The following is an 18,571-nucleotide window of genomic DNA, read 5'->3' on the forward strand; positions in this document are numbered from 1 at the left end:
GGCAAGGAGGAAGCAGTATTTCCTTTCGACTGGAAAGGAATTAGGAAAGCCCCAGGGTTGCCAGTGGTCTTGACAAGTGGGTTTTCGGGTCCACGCCCACCACAGGTCTTGGCTCCGCCCCCATCCCAAGACTCCGCCTTCCCGAGTGGGGGGGGGGTGGCCTCTACCCTAGGCCTTTCAGTTTGCGCACGAGGGCAGGCCTGCCGTGAGGAGGGTGGGAGCTCCCGCAGCCGCTGACGGTAGGTTGGATCGGTTTCGAGTCAAAGCCGCGATCTGGGTCCGGCCGGACACCGAAAAGCCAAGAAGAACTTTCACGGTGACCCCCTACCCGGGTGCTTTTTCCCAGAAGGGACCGCGCGCAGCCCGGGCTTTGGGGCAGGCCTCCAGGAGTGGGCGGTCCTGCGCGTGCGCAATCCCCCTTCGGCGTCAGTCTTCACGGGTGGCTCCTAATCACTAGCTGGCTGGCATTTCGGCCCATTGGGCTGAATTAGCTTTGTTACCCCTTTAGGGTCCTGAGCCATACGTGCATGCTTCGGGTGCTTTAAAAATGAGAGGCGGGCGACCAAGGCCCTGCAGGAGTGGTGCATGGACGCCCTACGTAGGGCGCTCCCGGGGTGGCCTCTGGCTGCAGGGTCTAAGGTTGGCCCTCTCTGGTGGCACAGGGCGTGGGCCCACCGCATGGTCTGTGGGGCCTTGTTGCCCTCTGCAGGGTGTTGTAGGAACTGTCCTGAGGAGCACCCACGGCCGAATGACAGAACTTCTTGCAACTTCACTTTCTCACTGTTAAAAGACGATCACACCGGTGAAATTGGTTAACGTCTTCTTTGAAGACCAACTTGGACTGGGGAACGTAAAACCTAGAGGACTTAGATTCCTTCTCCCACCACGCTGGAGATGATCTCAGGCCCCAATCCATTATACCACAGAGTTTTGTGTTTTTTCTTTGTTTGTTTGTTTGTTTGTTTGTTTTGTGTGTTTTTTTTGAGAGTTTTTGTTTTGTTTTGTTTTGTTTGAGAGGCTCTTGCTATGTTGGTCTCCAAATCAAGATCCTTCCTGCCTCAGCTTCCTGTGTGCATGCCTCATCATGCTTGACTCACCGAGTTAAGCTTACCTCAGTCCAGGCTGAGTGGCAGGGAGCAGCCAGCCTGGGTCTGGTGCTGAATGCTTTACACATTTTTTTTTTTTTTTTATAGGGCAAGCTGTCCCTGGCCACATTAAACAGCTTCCTCCCATTCAGACAAAACATTAACTTGTGGGTTTTGACCTTCGAGACTTAAGGAAGGACCAGTTAGGCCAATAAACTCAATTTTGGTGACTTTTAGAGTGCATGCCAGGATGTGCCTATAAGGGAAATTAGAGGGTTTGGCAACTTCATTTGTATTTCTAAACTTTTCCAATGTAAACTCTTGCCCAGTGAAGACTCTTTAACTATTCCAAGACCAGTCTTCCCTGCTGGAACAGCACGTGATGGAAATAACCATCTCAACACAGACGGTTCCAAGGCTGCTGCAGATAACCACCATGTATGCAGTTGGGCGTCACTTGAAATGGACATACGTTTTTGAGAACTGTGTTATGAGGCGGTTTCATCACTGTGCAGATATCACACACAGCGCGCATGCTTGGGCCAAGATGGCAGTCATGTCACTCGGTTCTACGATCTTAAAGGATCCCTGTCGTAAATGCAGCCTTTCTGACTCTATACATTTATGTTCTACCTGTTAATTACAGTGCGAATTAAGGAGTGCCATGAGACAGTGCTTTGAAAGCTCGGAAGACCGATGGCTTCGGCTGAGTTGGAAATGACTGTTATATCAGATTTAAACAGGAATTTCGTTATTTTCTTTGTAGTCTTAAGTTTTCACCTGGCACTTCACTTTGTATTTATAGATGAAAATAATGAGACAGGGTTTCTCTGTGTAGCCTTGGCTGTCCTGGAACCCACTCTATAGACCAGGCTGACCTCAAACTTGGAGAACTACCAGCCTTTGCCTCCCAGGTGCTATAGTTAAAGGTGTGCACCACCACCGCCCTGGCAATTTTTTTTTCAAGACAAGAGTCATTCTTTTCCTTCTTAAAGTTCTTGGAAGGATAGCATCACACATATAGGATCCAAGTAAAGATTCAACAGGATTGGCTTGGGTTTTCATATTATATTAAATGCATCAATATGCTATTTAAACACTATGGAAGAAAGAGATCTGCTCTTTCTTCCTCTTTCCTCCTTTGTTCCCTTTTTCTTCCTCCTTTCCTCCTTTTACACCTAGTTGAGTCTGTCTCGTGTATCCCCAGCTGGCCTGGGAATCCTGAACTCCCTGCCTCCATCTTTCAATGCTGGGATTACAGGCATGCACCACCACACCTGGTAAAGACAGGTTTTCTATTCTTTAGGAACTTATTGTAAGAAATATTCTGATCTTAAAAAATATTTTATTTATTTTTATTTTATGTGTATGAGAGTTTTTTCTGGCATGTATGCAGATACTACATGTGCAGTGCTTGAAGAGGCCAGAAGAGGGCATTAGATCCCCTGGAACTGGAGTTACAGATGGTTGTGAGCTGCCATGTGAGTGCTGGGAATTCAATCCCAGTCCTCTGGAAAAGCAAACAGTGCTCTAACCTTTGTGCCATCTCTCCAGCCCCAGATTCTAAATAAATTTGAGGTCAGTTGTCAAGGGGTAGTTAGACTGGTTATGTAGAGGTGGATGGGGTGTATGTGTATGCTTTCATGCCTCTGTTTTACACTGTTTTCACACGATTTCAGTTGACATGGTATTGTGAGTGGTCCTCTTGGGGGTTGAATTTCCTGGAGGCACTGTGCTAAATTAGGACTTTTCTGCAGATGGAGGAACTAGAGCAAGGCCTGTTGATGCAGCCATGGGCGTGGCTACAACTTGCTGAGAACTCACTCTTGGCCAAGGCGTCTGTCACCAAGCAGGGCTATGCCTTGCTGATTTCAGATCTTCAACAGGTGTGGCATGAACAGGCGGATACTTTTGTGGTCAGCCAGCGAGCCAAGGTAAGAATATAAGTGTGAAGAGAGGTATCACTGTGGTGTGGTATGCTGGCCATAGGACATTAATATCATCAACCTGTCTATCTATACATTGGCAAGGAGGGCTGAATTGGTTTGAAACAATTATCGGCTTAACATCTCTATCCTAAAGATGCAAAATCTGAATTGCTCTAAGGTATGAAACTTTTTACATCCTAAATACTCAAGCATTCAAAAAGTTGTAGATTTTAGATCAGTTCAGATTTTGGGTTTTGGGGTTAGAGTTACGCAACTGGTGAAAAATCTATGCATATATTCCAAAATCTAAGAAACTCAGAAATCTGAAACATTTCTGGAGAGCAAGAGAGAGAGAGAGTGCGTGAGAGACTGACGTTGCATGAACAATAATGCACACTGTCATCTCTGTCGTATGATGTATTCAGGCCCTCAGTACATTGTTCTTCCCCAGGACAGAGCTGCGGAGCAGGCTAGTCGGTCTTCGCAGCTCTTTTTCTTGTCTTCATTTTGCTGCCATGCCTTCCCCTTGCCTTCCCTTCCTCTCCTGCCCGTTGTCTTCATGGGTTCCCCTTTGCTCCCTGCCTTTTAGGAGTTGCCTTTTAACGCCCCCACTCTGTCTCTCTAGGAGCTGAACAAGCGCCTAACTGCTCCCCCATCAGCCTTTCTCCGTCATCTGGAGGAAGTGCTTGTCCCGTTGTTTAAAGATCCTCCTCACGTTAGCCAAGCTACCTTCTCCTGTGATCGGGTAGCAGAGACTCTGATTCTTCGGGTGCGGAGTGAGCTGTCTGGTCTCCCCTTCAATTGGCATTTCCACTGTACTCCAGCTAGTTCTTCACTGGTAAGTGCAATTTAGATAAGGCTGCAGGTGGGGATCCCAGCTGCTTCAGGTAAAGATCGGGGTGCCCTTATATTTCCTGAAATTCTTTTTTTTTCTTTTCAAGATAGGGTTTCTCTGTGTAGTGTTGGCTGTCCTGAAACTCACTCTGTGGACCAGGCTGGCCTTGAACTCACAGAGATCACACCTGCCTCTGCCTTTGTGTGCTGGGATAAAAGCAGGATTAAACTGCTGTCTGGCTGAAATTCTTTCCTAATAAGAGAGAGAGAGAAAAAAAAAAAAAACACTCCCTGACTAGATCAGAGGCTTTGGGGATTTTTAACTGATATCGGCTTCCTTGCCTTGCAAAACAGGGTTTGGATCTTCACATTTTATTTTGTGACTTCATCCAATGTTATTATTTTAATGACAGGATCTTATGTATGCTAGGCTATTCTAGGACTACCTCATTCTTTCACCCGAGTGTTACAGATCCACCACCATGCTTAGCTTAGGCAGTACTGAGGGGTTGAACCCAGGGATTTGTGCTGGGCAAGCACTCTACGGAGTATATCCCTGGGTTTTCTTGATTTTTTGAGATAGGGTCTCACTGTAGCCCTGGCTGGCCTGGAACTCACAGAGATCTGCCCATCTTTGCCTGATACAGTTCCACTTTTCTTGATTTTTTTTTTTTTGAGAGTCTTATTATGTAGCCTTAGCTGCCCTGAAATCACTGTAGAACCCAGGCTTGCCTTGAACTTGAAGCAATCCTCCTGCCTCAGCTTCTAAATGCTGGAATTCACCATACCTGGCTTAAAGCAGAGGCTTTAATAGTTCCAAGTTGTGGTTTGACCTGTATGATAATGAGTATTCAGAGATGGGTAATGCCTGGGGGGCGCTCACCAACCTAAGACAGAGCACCTGTGGGGCCTGGGCAGGCGTCTCCATGACGGGTAAGGTGACCTGCTGACATCCCACGCAACCCAAGTCAGAAGCTCATTATTTAATAAAAGGGGGACCTGTAAGTCCCTGGCTCCCGTTTTGGGTAACTGTTGCCTTGCTTGCGGATCTTGACCTTGATATCTTCCCTATGCTAATTCCCTGCCAGGTTCTACCCTCCTGAATGCTTAAGGGAAGTTTCTTGTCTGTGTATCCTGCATAATGGGCGTTAACAGCTTAGATGCAAGATTGTAAAACATCAGTAGCGAACTTCTGCCCTCCGGGGTTCTCCCATTGTGCTGTAAGCCTGTATTTAAGACCTCCTCCCTCCTTCAATAAATGACATTCGGCATTTAAAATTAAAAAAAAAAAAAAAAATATATATATATATATATATATATAATTGAATGAATACTGCAAATGTAATCTATGAATACCACAAATGTGATTAATATCATGAGTGTAATTAATGAATATTATGAGTATAATTTAAAAAATAAAAATAAAAAAAATAGTTCCAAGTTGTGACTTATCAAGACCACTTTGATAACAGAGTGAAGTGTGATACTTTTCTAAGCATTTTCTCCTCTTTTTGTCCTTATGATTTTTCTACAAGATAGATATTATTATTTCCATTTTTCAGAACAGGAAACCAAGATTGAAAGTAATTTGCCCAAAGCCATCCAGCTTATTCATGACTAGAATTTGAACTCTACATTAGTCTAGTGAACTTCAAAGCCCTCTTTTATAGACTAGGAGGATCATGCCTTCTTCTTGCTTGCAGCTTTAATGCCCTAAGAACTTTTATTAATAATTAATAATAAATTTAAGAACAAGTTTTCAGCCAGGTGTGGTGGCATATGCCTTTAATCCAAGCACTTAAGTTTGAGGCCTGCCTGGTCTATGTAGCAAGTTCCAGAACAGCCAGAACTACATAATAGAGAGCTCTTGTCTCAAAAAACAAAACAAAACAAAAAGACACATTTTCAAAGCTGGGTATGATTGTACATGTCTGTAATCATAGCACTAGGGAGATAAACGCAGGAGGATCATGAGTTCAAGGCCATCCTCAGCTGCATAGTGACTTTGAGTATAGCATGAGCTACATGATACTCTGTCTCAAAAACCAACCAACTGCTGGGCATGGTGAATGCCTTTATTCCCAGCACTCAGGAGGCAGAGGCAGGTGGGTCTATGTGAGCTCAAGGCCATCCTGGTAAACAGAGAGTTCTGGGGACAGCCAGGACTGTTACATAGAAAACCAAAAGAAAAATAGGAAGAAAGAAAGAAAGAAACTGACTTTGGATTTAGTATATCTTGTTTGAATCCCGTCTTCATCACTTTGAGGATTTGAGATAGTTTATAAAACTTAAACTAGAAGTCTTGAATTTCTTCCAAATATCCACTGTAGCTGATGGGAATGTAAAAAGACACAGACAGTATCTTAGGGTGTCTGTTGCTGTGAAGAGACACCATGACCACAGCAACACTTATAAAGGAAAACATTTAATTGGGCTAGCTTACAGTTCTGAGGCTAGTCCATTATCATCATGGGGGGACATGGCAGGAGGCAAGCAGACATGGTGCTGGAGAAGGAGCTGAAAATCCTACATCTTGATTCACAGGCAACAGGAAGTGAACTGAGACACTGGGAGTGGCTTGAGCATGGGAGACCTCAAAGCCCACCTCCACAGTGACACACTTCCTCCAACAAGGCCACACCTCCTAATAGTGCCACTCCCTATGAGCTTATGGGGCTAATCACATTCGAACCACTACAGGTAGTTTGGGGAATAATGCATGTGTATGTGTGTGCAGGTACATGTGCAAGTGGGTTAGAATATGTGTAGAGGCCAAATGTCAAATTTAGGTGTCTCCCACACACCTTTTTTTTTTTTCCAACAGGGTGTTTTAGTGAGGGTTTCTATTGCTGTGAAGAGACACCATGACCATGGTAACTCTTATAAAGGAAAACATTTAATGGGGTGGCTTATATTTTCAGAGGTTCAGTCCACTGTCATCATGATGGGACATGGGGGCAGGCAGGCAGACATGGTGCTGGCTACATCTTGATCAGAAGGGAACAGGAAGTGGCCTGGGACATTGGGAAGTATCTTGGGCATATATGAAACCTCAAAGTCTGCCTTCACAGTGACACGCTTCCTCCAACAAGGCCACACCCACTCCAGCGAAGCCACACCCCCAGCAGTACCAGTCCTTTGGGGAGCCGTTTTTTGTCAAACCACCACGTAGTTTCTCTGTGTGGCACGGGCTGTCCTGGAGCTCGCTAGTAGACGAGGCTGGGTTAAAGGTATGTGCCGCCACTGCCCAGCTTCAGGTGTCCTCCTTAATTACTTCTCTGCCTTGTTTTTTGAGACAGAGTCTCTCACTAAACCTGAAGCTTGCTGATTTGGCTAGATTGGATGGCCAGCAATTCCCAGAAGCCCTCCTGTCTGCCTCTGTAGTGTAGGATAACAGACGCTTACCACTTTCGGTTTGTTTGTTTGGTTGGTTTTTGGATCTCACTATGTAGCTCTGGCTGTCCTAGAACTCGCTCTGTAGACCAGGATGGCCTCGAACCGCTCACCACTTTTTATGTGGGTGCTGGAGCTTCAGACTCAGGTCTTCATGATTGTATGACAAGCACTTTACTGACTGAGCCGTCTCTCCTGCCCCCAACTTTTGTTTTTAAGTTGAGTATACCCTACTTAATCCAGCCATTCGATTCCTGGATATTTACTTAAGAGTGATGAAAACACATGTCTAGTAGCTAGGTATAGTGGTACATGCCTTTAATCCCAGTACTCTGGAGGCAGAGGCAAGAAGAGCACCAGGAGTTTGAGGCTGCTTAGGCTATGTAGTGAGTTCTAGGCCAGCCAGAGCTTCACAGCATCACAAAACAAGGAACAACTCTCTTAGCCTCCCTTCCCCACATAGAGCCACTCAGAGACTTCTTCCCAAATGTTCATTGTAGCATTTAAAAACTTTATTTTGTGTGTATGTGTTTAGCCTGCATATCTGTCTCTGTACCGCATGTGTGTCTGGTACCTGCAGATGCCAGAAGAGGGTATCAGACCTCCTGGAACTGGAGTTGCAGGGAGTTGGGAGCTGCCAGGTGGATGCTGGGAACTGAACGAACCCAGGTCCTCTGAAGAGCAACCAGTGCTCGTAAATGCTGAGCCATCTCTCTAGCCCCGGTGTCTGTGTTTGTTCCCAAGCCAGAAATAACCCAAGAGGTGAATGGTTAAACCAATTATATCATATGTGTGTATATATATTCTTAAAACTATATATAAAGTTTCAAGAATCAATGAATGATGCTCGCTGTGTTCAGTAGCACTCAGTGATCAGAGTGTTCTTTGAGAGGTGTAGCTGCAGGTTGTCCAGCAGCGCCATCTGCAAAAGCATCATTTTCGAGTTTCTACTTCAAGGTATTTCTACTTGAAGTTTCCTATAGGTGTTGTGATAGTTTGGCACCGATAAATGAATGTAGATGGAACCAAGTGGTGGTGGTGCATGCCTTTAATCCCAGCACTTGGGAGGCAGAGACAGGTGGATCTCTAGTTCGAGACCATCCTAGTCTACAGAGTGAGTTCCAGGACAGCCAGAGCTACACAGAGAAACCCTGTCTTGAAAAACAAAACAAAACAAAACAACAAAAAACAAAACAAAAAAGAGAGGGAGACTGTAGATGGAACAAAGAACTTCTTTATTTTTAAAGATTTTATCTTTAATATTTAATAATGTGTATTCCTGTGAGTGGGTTTGTGTACTTGAGAGGCCAGAAGATCTCCTGGACCTGGAGTTAGAGTGGTTGCTGGGAACCAAACTGTGTCCTCTGGAAGAGCAACAAGTGCCCTTAACCTCTGAGCCATCTCCTCAGCCAGCAAAGGACTTTGCTGCTGTTTATTTTTTTGTCTGGAACTTTGTAAAGCCATACTTGAGTGCTAGAACTGCTCATTCATCACTGGTTGGTTTGTGGTACTGGGAACCAAACCCAGGGCCTCACACTTGTTAGGCATGCACTCTACCACTGAACTGTACCCCAGCTAAGGATGTTCTCTGATGTTGCCAAGGCTGGCCTCTAACTCCTGGGGGCAAGGCCACCTCAGTCTCTCAAGTAGCAATGGCTAGGGGTGTGCCCCATTGTGACTGACTTTAGGAAGAAACTGCTGAGGGCTAGCCGCAGGTCCTGTCATGTAGTTAACCCTCACATTTGTTGACTTGGAGTGAATTTCTTGAGAACTCTTCCATCCCACTTTACATACAGAATTTCAGTCATTCAAAGCCCCTGTTTTTTTTCTAGGTGACAGCAGGGGGCACTGTTTCCTCAATGATGCTTGTTCTGGCCTCCAACCATTTGAAACCTTTGAGAATCCCTATCGATAGCTAGTCTCTTTGGGTATCGTATAGTCCTACGAGTTCAGACTAGTGTGAGTGGGGAGGCAGCTTTCCTGGAGGTTCCCTCTAGTAATTTCTTCTTTCAAAAGTGCAGAGTAAGTCAGGGGTGTAGCTAGCTCAGGGTTAGAGCCCTTGTTCAGCATGGGCCAGGAACTCCAGCCCTGGGGCGAAAAGGCAATAAAGAACACTGGAGTAACGATAAAATGATAGAGGAAAAGTGAATGGCGAAGGTAATTATTTTAGTGTGGCCTTCCAGCCGAGGAGCTGTCATGGGAAAGAAGCTGCGGTGTTTAGAGGAGAATGAGTTTTGGTTGGCCCCAGGGAGACACTGGCTTAGAGCAGTTGGTTAACAAGCATAGTTGAAGTTCAGGTAAAGTCCTTATCATGAAATGAAGAAGACTGTTCTCCCAGGGAAACCCCTGGGCTGCAGGGAACTTCACAGGGAGGAAGCTGGAGCTGGTGGACACTATCAGGGATGGAGGCGGCTGCTATTTCAGGCGGGTGTGTGTGTCTGTGAGGTCATGCGGTTGGAAGTTTTGTCTGTTACTCATTCTTGTGATAGTTTTCATTTACTTTTTTTTGAATGGGTAATTCATGCCAAAGACAAACATTTCATGCGGCATTTAAAGTATACAGTTTAAGAAACAAACAAATGGGATCTGTCTGCTCTCTTATTTTCCTTCTAAAGCAATTACCGATTACTGATATCAGCTTTCTGTTTACTCATCCCCCCCCCCAGTCTTATGTAGTCCAGGCTATCCTCAAAGTCACAGTGTAACCAAGGACCCTTAAACCTCTCTTTTCCTGCCTCCACATCCTCAGCCCTGGGGTTCAGGTGTGCTGCCTGGTTCTCTGTGGTGTTGGCGACCGAACCCAGGGCTTTGTGCATTCAACACAAAGACTCTGAGGCACGTTCTTGACCATCTTTTCTTTCTCTTTGATGGGGTGTTGCTGTGTAGCCCAGCTCGAGTTTGAAATATTTCTGCCTCTGTTTCCCAGATGCTGAGATCACAGGTGCGAGCCGTCACATGTTATTAACTCTAAGGGACGTAACAGTTCTTAATTATCTGTAGTAACTGTGGAATATGTAAGGTGCTGGGTCTCTGCTTCATGATTCTGCATCTGTCTCTACTCGTGGCAAACTTTTCTTTACTCCTCCCTTTTTCCTGTTGTCTGTTCTGTCTAGTATGTAATAGAACTATTCCTCATACTTTTTCTGTTTGTTTCAATTTTTATTAGATTTATATATTTTATGTGTACGAGTATTTTGCCTGCATGTAGGTATGTGCATCATGTGCATGTCTGGTGTCCAAAGAGGCCAGAGATGGCATCTGATCTCCTCGAACTGGAGTTACAGACAGTTGTGAGCCACTATGTGGGTGTTGGGGACTGAACCCGGGTCCTCTGCAGGAGCAGCAGCCAGTGCTCTTAACCGCTGAGCCATCTCTCCAGTCCCTGGGTTTGTTTTCTGAGACCGAGTTTCACAGCCTGACTCAGACTGTCCTCAGACTTGTGGTCATCCTGCTCCAGCCTCCCATTACTGAGATTACAGGTGTGCATCTAATATGATCCTGGATATTCTGTATTTCCACTTTCAGACTTGTCACAGGCTTGGTTTCTTATGATTGTGAGGGGTCACACCCCAGAGTTTCTTAGTGGTAGGAAGAACACAAGCTTTGCAACCAGAAGACAAATTCAGAGTCAACCCTACTGCCTTTACATTACATATATGTTACCTTGGATTAGGACTAGAATTTTTTTTTTTTTTTTTTAAGCTGAGGATTGAACCCAGGGTCTTGCGCTTGTTAGGCAAGCGCTCTACCCCTGAGCTAAATCTCCAACCCTAGGGCTAGAATTTTTATGACTCAATTTGTCCATCTATCAAATGCTAGTTACAACGTTACTATGGACTTATGATGATTCAAAAAGAGGACACGTGCAGCATTTCCGTAGGATTATAGAGGGCTGTGAGGGAAAGTGTTCTAACACTCATTTTTTCTTATAAAGGATAAGGACAGTGAAAGCTGTGGTCATATGAGATGCTGGCAGATCCAGGACTAGAATCTGTCTCCTGGTCCTCCAGTCTGCTTGGTTTCACTGTACTATCTGATATAGCTCATCTGGGGCCAGCTCTCTCCTGCCTAAGACTCACAAAAATTCTGTAGGAAATCAGAATTTAGGGGGTGGGATTATTTCCTCTTTGGGGAAGAGTGGTAACTTCTATTGTACCTACCACACTTCCTGGCCCATCATGGAAGCTCTTCAAAGGCAGAGGCCTCAGAGCCTAGTTCCCAGTGGGTATAGGCTGAATTGGCTTGTAAGTACATGTCTTCTTATTTTGCTTTCCATGAATGAAAGGGGGTGTCCCTTTCCTAAAGCACTGCATAGTTTTTCCTTGTTGTGCCTTTGGAAGTACACTGATCTTTCTACATGATTGCATGCCTTTTTGTTTTTATTTTTTATTTTTATACCAATCTTTTTATGACCATTAATAGATATTTTGGGGACTTCTAACCAGCATTCATATAAGTTTAAAAACAAAGAAACCCTCTCAGGCCCAAGAGAAATCATTTTAATGTTCATCTAACTTTGAAATTAATTATAGCTCAGGAATTTAGAGTGGTGTGAAATTATTTGGGAAGCTAAAATATTTCCTGATTAAAAAACATTTTTTTTCTATATAGATGTCACAGTCCAGTAGATCATTCCGGTTGCCGGAGACCATACTGTCCTATTTCTATAGAGATGGCATTGGTTAAAAACTATTCCTTGCTGTGTTTCATGTTGTTATATTTAGTACCTCAAAGGTGGTGCTTCCCAGCCCACCATGGTGAGAAGCTGGTTATTAACATTAGAGTTTCTGTTATTTGAGGGGTGCCACCAAAGGGCCACTGTGGCTGCTTGGTTAGCAATGATGATTATTTTCAGTTCAATCCACCAAACCCCTATTGGCTTTCATACAATTATTTGCCTGTTTTTCTAATCTACCTTGACCAGGACCAAACTTATCAAAATAATTCCTAGGGCATAGAGTTGAGCCTAGACCATCTTATTTTTTTTAATACTTGTTTTTTCAATCACTGTCTTGAGTTAATTATTAGGTGTGTTCATGAGTGCTACAATACCCATGTGGAGGTCAGAGGACAGCTTGCAGGAATGAGATCTCCTTCTACGATGTGGGTCTGGGGGATTGAATTCAGGTCATCAATCTTGGCAGCTTGCTGAACCGTCTCACAGGCCCAGGATCTGTCTTAAAGCCAGGAGTTCTGGGCAGTACTTCTTGGAGGCTTAAGTCCTTCCTGAGGACCTAGGATAGGGGGCAGTACCAGGCTGGGGTGTGCCAGTGACAAAAAAAGGTAAAAATTATCTACAGCTGGTCTAGACTCTGTCTTATTCCCTGTGCCAGGACACCTACATTTCTTGGATCCTGATACAAAAAAGCTACTGCCCTTATCTGCCCACCCATACCTCCACATCCAGTCTTTTTTCTCTGCTGACCAGTCTTTAGAGAAACACAGAAAAGTCTTTTCCTTATAACCTGAGCTGCAGCACAAGCTGCGCTTTTCGTTTCCTCTAGAGACTCGATGGGAAGCAAAACAGGCGTCTGGGGAATCATTGCTTGGGGTCCTGACCCAGGTGAGCTTGCCTGGTGCCTCTGATGGGATACTGCGTACCTTCTCCTTATTTCAAGCCTGTGTTGGGGGATCTTGTCTGAAATGCCCCCTCTTTAGATCTAGCCAGGGATGAGCATACTGTGGCCTGCAGGCCAAATGTGGCCCGCTGCCTGCTTTTGTAGAGTTATATTGGAGCACAGCCACCTCGTTTGTTTACATATTGTCTGTGGCTGCTTTCGCGTGCCGCAACAGCAAAGCTGAGTAGTTGCGGCAGGGACTCCGTGGGCCACAAAGCTGAAAATATTGACTACCTGGCTCTTTCCGAGAAAAGCTTGCTGACCCCCTCATCTCGGGCATCCCTTTCACTTAGTGTCTCCTTTAGTTCATGTCCTTGGTGGAAGCAAAAGAAACTGATGACCTCCCCCAGCCGTAGGCTAATGGCCACCTGGCATAGGTGACTCCCGTGACTCTGTGTGACTGTGCTCAGTGTAGGAGTGCTCAGTGTAGGAGTGAGTGCTCAGTGTAGGAGTGCTCAGTGTAGGAGTGCTCAGTGTAGGAGTGCTCAGTGTAGGAGTACTCAGTGTAGGAGTGCTCAGTGTAGGAGTGCTCAATGTATGAGTGAGTACTCAGTGTAGGAGTGCTCAGTGTAGGAGTGCTCAGTGTAGGAGTGAGGGCTCAGTGTAGGAGTGCTCAGTGTAGGAGTGCTCAGTGTAGGAGTGCTCAGTGTAGGAGTGCTCAGTGTAGCCGCACTGTGTGAAGTGGGCTGGTTTGTGTCTTCCCACTCTAGTCTCCTGGTAACTGGCTTTAAATTCTGCTGTATTTGTGGGACTAGCTTCAAACTCTGACCTTTTATCAGCCCTGAAATGGCTCTTAGTACAAATCTAGATGAAGTTTAACTGCTTTTCACTTTCTGTGTTTTTTTTTTTTTCTCCCATTGGTGTGCTGTTTCAGCCACACCCCTTCTGGAGGATTCCTTGAATCTTCTGCTCTTGTCTTCTGTTGCGAGTTGGGTCAGCACTACCCTCTTCTCAACTACATCATCCTTTTCTTTTTATCGACTTATTTTTAAGATTTTTCTTTCCTGCATGTGTGTCTGTGCACCGTGTGCCTGCAGGGCCTGCAGAAGCCAGTAGAAAGCACATGATCCCTGACCTGGAGTTACAGACAGTTGTGAGCTGCCATGTGGGTGCCAGGAATAGAACCCATGCCTTCTGGAAGAGCAGCCAGTGTTCTTGACCACTGATCCATCTTTCCGGCTCATGTATCTTTTACTTTAAATCAGAACTGCAGATTTTCTGTCCATCCCTATTCTTGTTTAATTTTTCCCATTCCATATCTGGGCCACAAAGAAAATCTCTGAGTCTCTTTAATATGTAAATTTAACTGTTGTATTTGTATTTATGCTCATGTAAATGAATTGCTTGTCTATGAAATTGTAAGTTCTTGTAACAATGTTTATTCCTGAGTATTTTTCTTCTAGTAGCTAGTGCAGCATTTGAAAATACTTTGTGCGTACCTGCTGGCTAACTGATACTTCTTCTTCATCAAGGTCTCCCAGCATTTGATCCGTCCTCTGATGGGTGTGAGCCTGGCATTGCAGTGTCACGGGAGGGAGCTGGCAACATTGCTTCGGATGAAGGACCTAGAGATCCAGGGCTACCAGGAGAGTGGGGCTGTGCTGAGCCGAAGTAAGAGGGCATTCTTAGAGGGATGGGTGGGGAGTAGTAGTCTTAGCAGGTAGTCTAAGGGTCTTAGAAAAAGGGGAGTATAATTTGCATTAAAATATTTCTTGAGCTAGAGGTGTGGATCAGTTGGTTGGGTGCTTGCTTAGCATACACCAACTCCTGGGTTTGATCCTTAGAACTCCATAAATGGGAGTGTTGGTATATACATATGATCCCAGCACTCAAGAGGTAGGGGCAGGAAGTTATCCTTGGCTACACGTAAGCTCAAAGCTAGCCTGGGGTACATAGACCTTGTCTCAAAACAAAACAAAAAGTCCCAAACAACAGACAAATTTTCTCTCCAAGGATAGGTGCTAGGAACTTTAGCAGCTGGGGACTTGATACTGGATATCCCTTCTGTCTGCCTCAGGTACCTGGCTGGGGCCCATGTGGCCAGCAGAAGCCATAACCAAATCCAGACATGTTCTAGACAATGAGGGGGAAAGACTTTGGAAAGGGGCCAACAGCTCTCCAAAACTGTATTAGCAGAATGTGGGCTCCAGCGCTGAGGACCCTCTATAGCTCTAGTTTCAGAAGAAAAGTTCTGCACATCCTTTGTCATTATGGCAGAAAAGTATTCTAAAGCAAATGCCACTGCTGGCCCATTGTTGCTAATTGCCCCAATTTTCTCCTTCTGTTTGTGCTCATACCCTCAACCCTTCTTCTCTCTCCAGCCTAGGGTTCTGTGGGTGTCAGGTCTCCGACTTCTTTTCCTAGAAGTCCTGGGCTCTCATTCCCTGTCATCTGATAGGTGTGAAGCTCATCCTTAGGCTCATGTTTCCTTTCTCTATCTCTTCTTAATTACAGGTCGGTTGAAGACAGAGCCATTTGAAGAAAATTCTTTCTTGGAACAGTTTATGGTAGAGGTAGGGTATTTGTTATTTCCCTTCTCCTTTTACAAATTTGGGCAGAGTGCCTGGGTGGCAACCTGCATTTGGGGCGTTAGGTGGCTTGTGTGGTTGGAAAGCCCTTTGCCTGTGGAAAGTTTGATGAAGCTTGCGATGTGTGTAGACAAGGTGGGGGAAAGGGTGAAGAGGCAAAAGTGGACTTTTCCCATTCACCCCTCTGTTGAGGTGGCTCGCGGGGTGTCATTTAGAATTCTTTAATGCTGGGAAGGTTGGTTGGCCAGTGTGAACGTCTGTTTGTTGAGACCTGGATTGTGTAGTAGAAGTGTGGCTGTTCATTTGTTCATTGTCTAGTCCCTTTAGCATCCAGCAGTAGAGAAAGGTGTAAAAAGCTCAGGGCTACCATCTGGGGACTGTCTGTGGGCACAGCAGGCTGTGGAAAATCACAGTGTTTATACAAGGGGCTGGCACAGGAATGAATGGGGAGTAGATAATTGTGGCCTGTCAGAAGCTTCTGCCTAGGTTCCCTTCTAAGGATTGAGCTTGGCCAAAAGAAATAGCCACTGAATGCCAAACAGTGGGAGTATTAATAGTGACCTTTGATAATACCAGTCAATATTGGTCTTTCCCTTCTCGACTCTTCTGGAACTTGTTGGTTATGTGGGTAGTACCTTAGTATTGTTGCTCCATTTTAAATTCATACATGTTAGTTACCCACATTGCTACTTTATGATGAAAGTAGACAATGCTTTTATAATATTGAAATGGATGGTTCATATTTCTGTTTTGCCATCTAGACTAATTGTAAGCTTTCCATGGACAAAGTCTATGTGTCATACCTTTTCTGAATGGGAAAGTTAGCATTCTTTTCCCCACCGGGAGAGGCATAGAGCGAATGTTCTTGACTGAGAACCTTCGATTCTTCCTCTGAACCTTGGCTGAGCTCTCATACCCAGAGTCTTAACATTGAGAGAAAAAAGTGTGCGGTGGGTGCTCCACCCTTGGACTGGAGCACTCACACTCTGCGGGAGGAAGAGTCACTCATGTTGAAGTCTTAGGCTTAACAGGTGTCAAAATGTTTTATTTATTATTATTATTAGTGTGTGTGTGTGTGTGTGTGTGTGTGTGTGTGTGTGAATGGTGTGCATAAGTGGAGACACATATACCACAGCTTTCAGAAGTCGCTTCTCTCCTTACAGTGTGGTTTCCTGGGATTGTGTGGCAAGTGCTTTTACCCAGTGAACCATTTTGCTGCTGGCCCCAGGTGTTAATTTTTGTGGGGGAAAAAGATTATTAAACTAGAACTTGTAAGAGATTCTCTAGGCCACTTTTCTCTCAGTGACTTCTTCTCTCTGTTAATCTGAACATGAGAGGAGGTTAATGTAGTCCAGGGATTATATGCTAGCTCCGTCCCTCAGCTACTTAGTGAAGCCGTGCAAAGCTAATTCTCCTGCCTCATCCCTCTGCAGCTTGACTTCTACATACTTACTCCATGTGCGTTCTGTACCAGCTGGATGGATGGGATGACTTTAATTTTCCCAAGTGCTGTATGCATGTTCTTCCCTTTCTCAGGAATGCCCAGTGCCTTCTCCTTATCTATCTGTAAATGACTACCCATTTTTCCTTTCTTTTGGTTATTTGAGACAGGGTTTCTCTGTGTAGCCATGGCTGTCCTGGAACTTGCTCTGTAGACCAGGCTGGCCTTGAACTCACAGAGATCTGTTTGCCTCTGCCTCCCCTGTGCTCGGGTTAAAGGTGTGAGTCACCACTGCCTGGCTCTATTCATCGTTTTAAGCATTAGCTTCAGCTTCTTGGGAAGCCTTTCTAGACCTTCCTTGGAAGAGTAATCCTTCCCTGCTACTAAAGTGCTATCTATGGCTTACATCTCTACCACTCACTGTTTATATGTTGTCTGCAAGACTACAGCTCTCTTTTGCACTGACCTGTGAACAGTTTTGAGACCAAGGACTGGATGAAAGCATTTCTGTATCCTTCACATGGATGGTAGTGGCTAGAAGTAGGAGGGCCTTGATAAGTTTTCTGAATAAACATTTTAATACATTTGTGCCAAGGATCTTGTGAAAATTGTGGCAATGTGTCCCATGGATACAGTGTTGCTTATTAGAGTTGTATTGGAGGAAGTCTGTTCTTCTCAAGGTTTATTTTTATAGCCTGGAACAAATCACTTCCCTCAGAACCACTATTATCTCATTTGTAAAATTGAAGGCTCATCCTTTTCATGCTATCATGGAAGAGAGAGCCCTGTGGTATGAGAAAGCATGTAGAATCAGGTGCCATCCCAAGAGGGTGTGTGTGTGTGTGTGTGTGTGTGTGTGTGTGTGTATGTGTGTGTGTGTAAAAATAAGAGTTGCTCTGGTGAGGTACCACAAGCCTGCAGTCCCAGTTCTTGGGAAGCTAAGGTAGGGCCATGAGTTAGAGGCAAGCCTGGGCAACGTGGTGGGTTTAAGGCCAGTCCTGGCTACATAGAACCAACCTATCGTTAAAAATAATAATAAATAAAGAAGGGCCAGAGAGATGGCTCAGTGGGTAAAAGCACTTGCCACCAAGCCTGACGACCTGCCTTCAAACTCCAGACTGTTCATCCTGAGATGAGTGAAAGAGTCTTCAGGTGGTAGGAGAGAACCAGCTCCTGCAAACTGTCCACACACACACACACACACACACACACACACACGCACACACGCACACACGCACACACACACACACACACACACACACACTCAAATAAAAAATAACAAATGGCCAGGCAGTGGTGGCGCACGCCTTTAATCCCAGCACTTGGTAGGCAGAGACAGGTGGATCTCTGTGAGTTTGAGGCCAGCCTGGTCTACAGAGTGAGTTCCAGGAAAGGCACCAAAACTACACAGAGAAACCTGTCTTGAAAAACAAAAACAAAAAACAAGAACCAAAAAAAAAAAAAAAAAACCAAACAAAAAAGAAAACAAAAACAAATGAATACAATTTTTAAACATCATTCTTTTAAAGAACAGAAGGCACTGGGTGGAGGTGGCGCACGCCCTTAATCCCAACACTGGGGAAGCAGAGGCAGGTGGATCTCTGAGTTGGAGGCCAGCCTGGTCTACGGAGTGAGTTGCAGGACAGCCAGGACTACACAGAGAAACCCTGTCTTGAAAAAACAAACAACAAAAACAAAAACAGAGGGCTACAGCCACCTGTCTCTCAGATCTTTTTCGTTTATG

General features: G+C 45.0%; 1 protein-coding gene across 1 annotated transcript in view; it reads left to right on the plus strand.

Annotated features, from left to right (window-relative positions):
• Positions 1-149: 149 nt before the first annotated feature.
• Nhej1 (non-homologous end joining factor 1) overlaps positions 150-18,571 on the plus strand; it is a 90,486-nt gene continuing 72,064 nt past the window's right edge. The window contains exons 1-5 of the mRNA XM_059278227.1: positions 150-239; positions 2,843-3,019; positions 3,639-3,851; positions 14,331-14,469; positions 15,313-15,371. Coding sequence (XP_059134210.1) covers positions 2,843-3,019; positions 3,639-3,851; positions 14,331-14,469; positions 15,313-15,371 — 588 coding nt within the window. The 5' untranslated portion in view covers positions 150-239. The remainder of the gene's footprint in view (positions 240-2,842; positions 3,020-3,638; positions 3,852-14,330; positions 14,470-15,312; positions 15,372-18,571) is intronic.

The sequence above is a fragment of the Peromyscus eremicus genome, chromosome 13, assembly GCF_949786415.1.
Source record: "Peromyscus eremicus chromosome 13, PerEre_H2_v1, whole genome shotgun sequence".
Classification (NCBI taxonomy): domain Eukaryota; kingdom Metazoa; phylum Chordata; class Mammalia; order Rodentia; family Cricetidae; genus Peromyscus; species Peromyscus eremicus.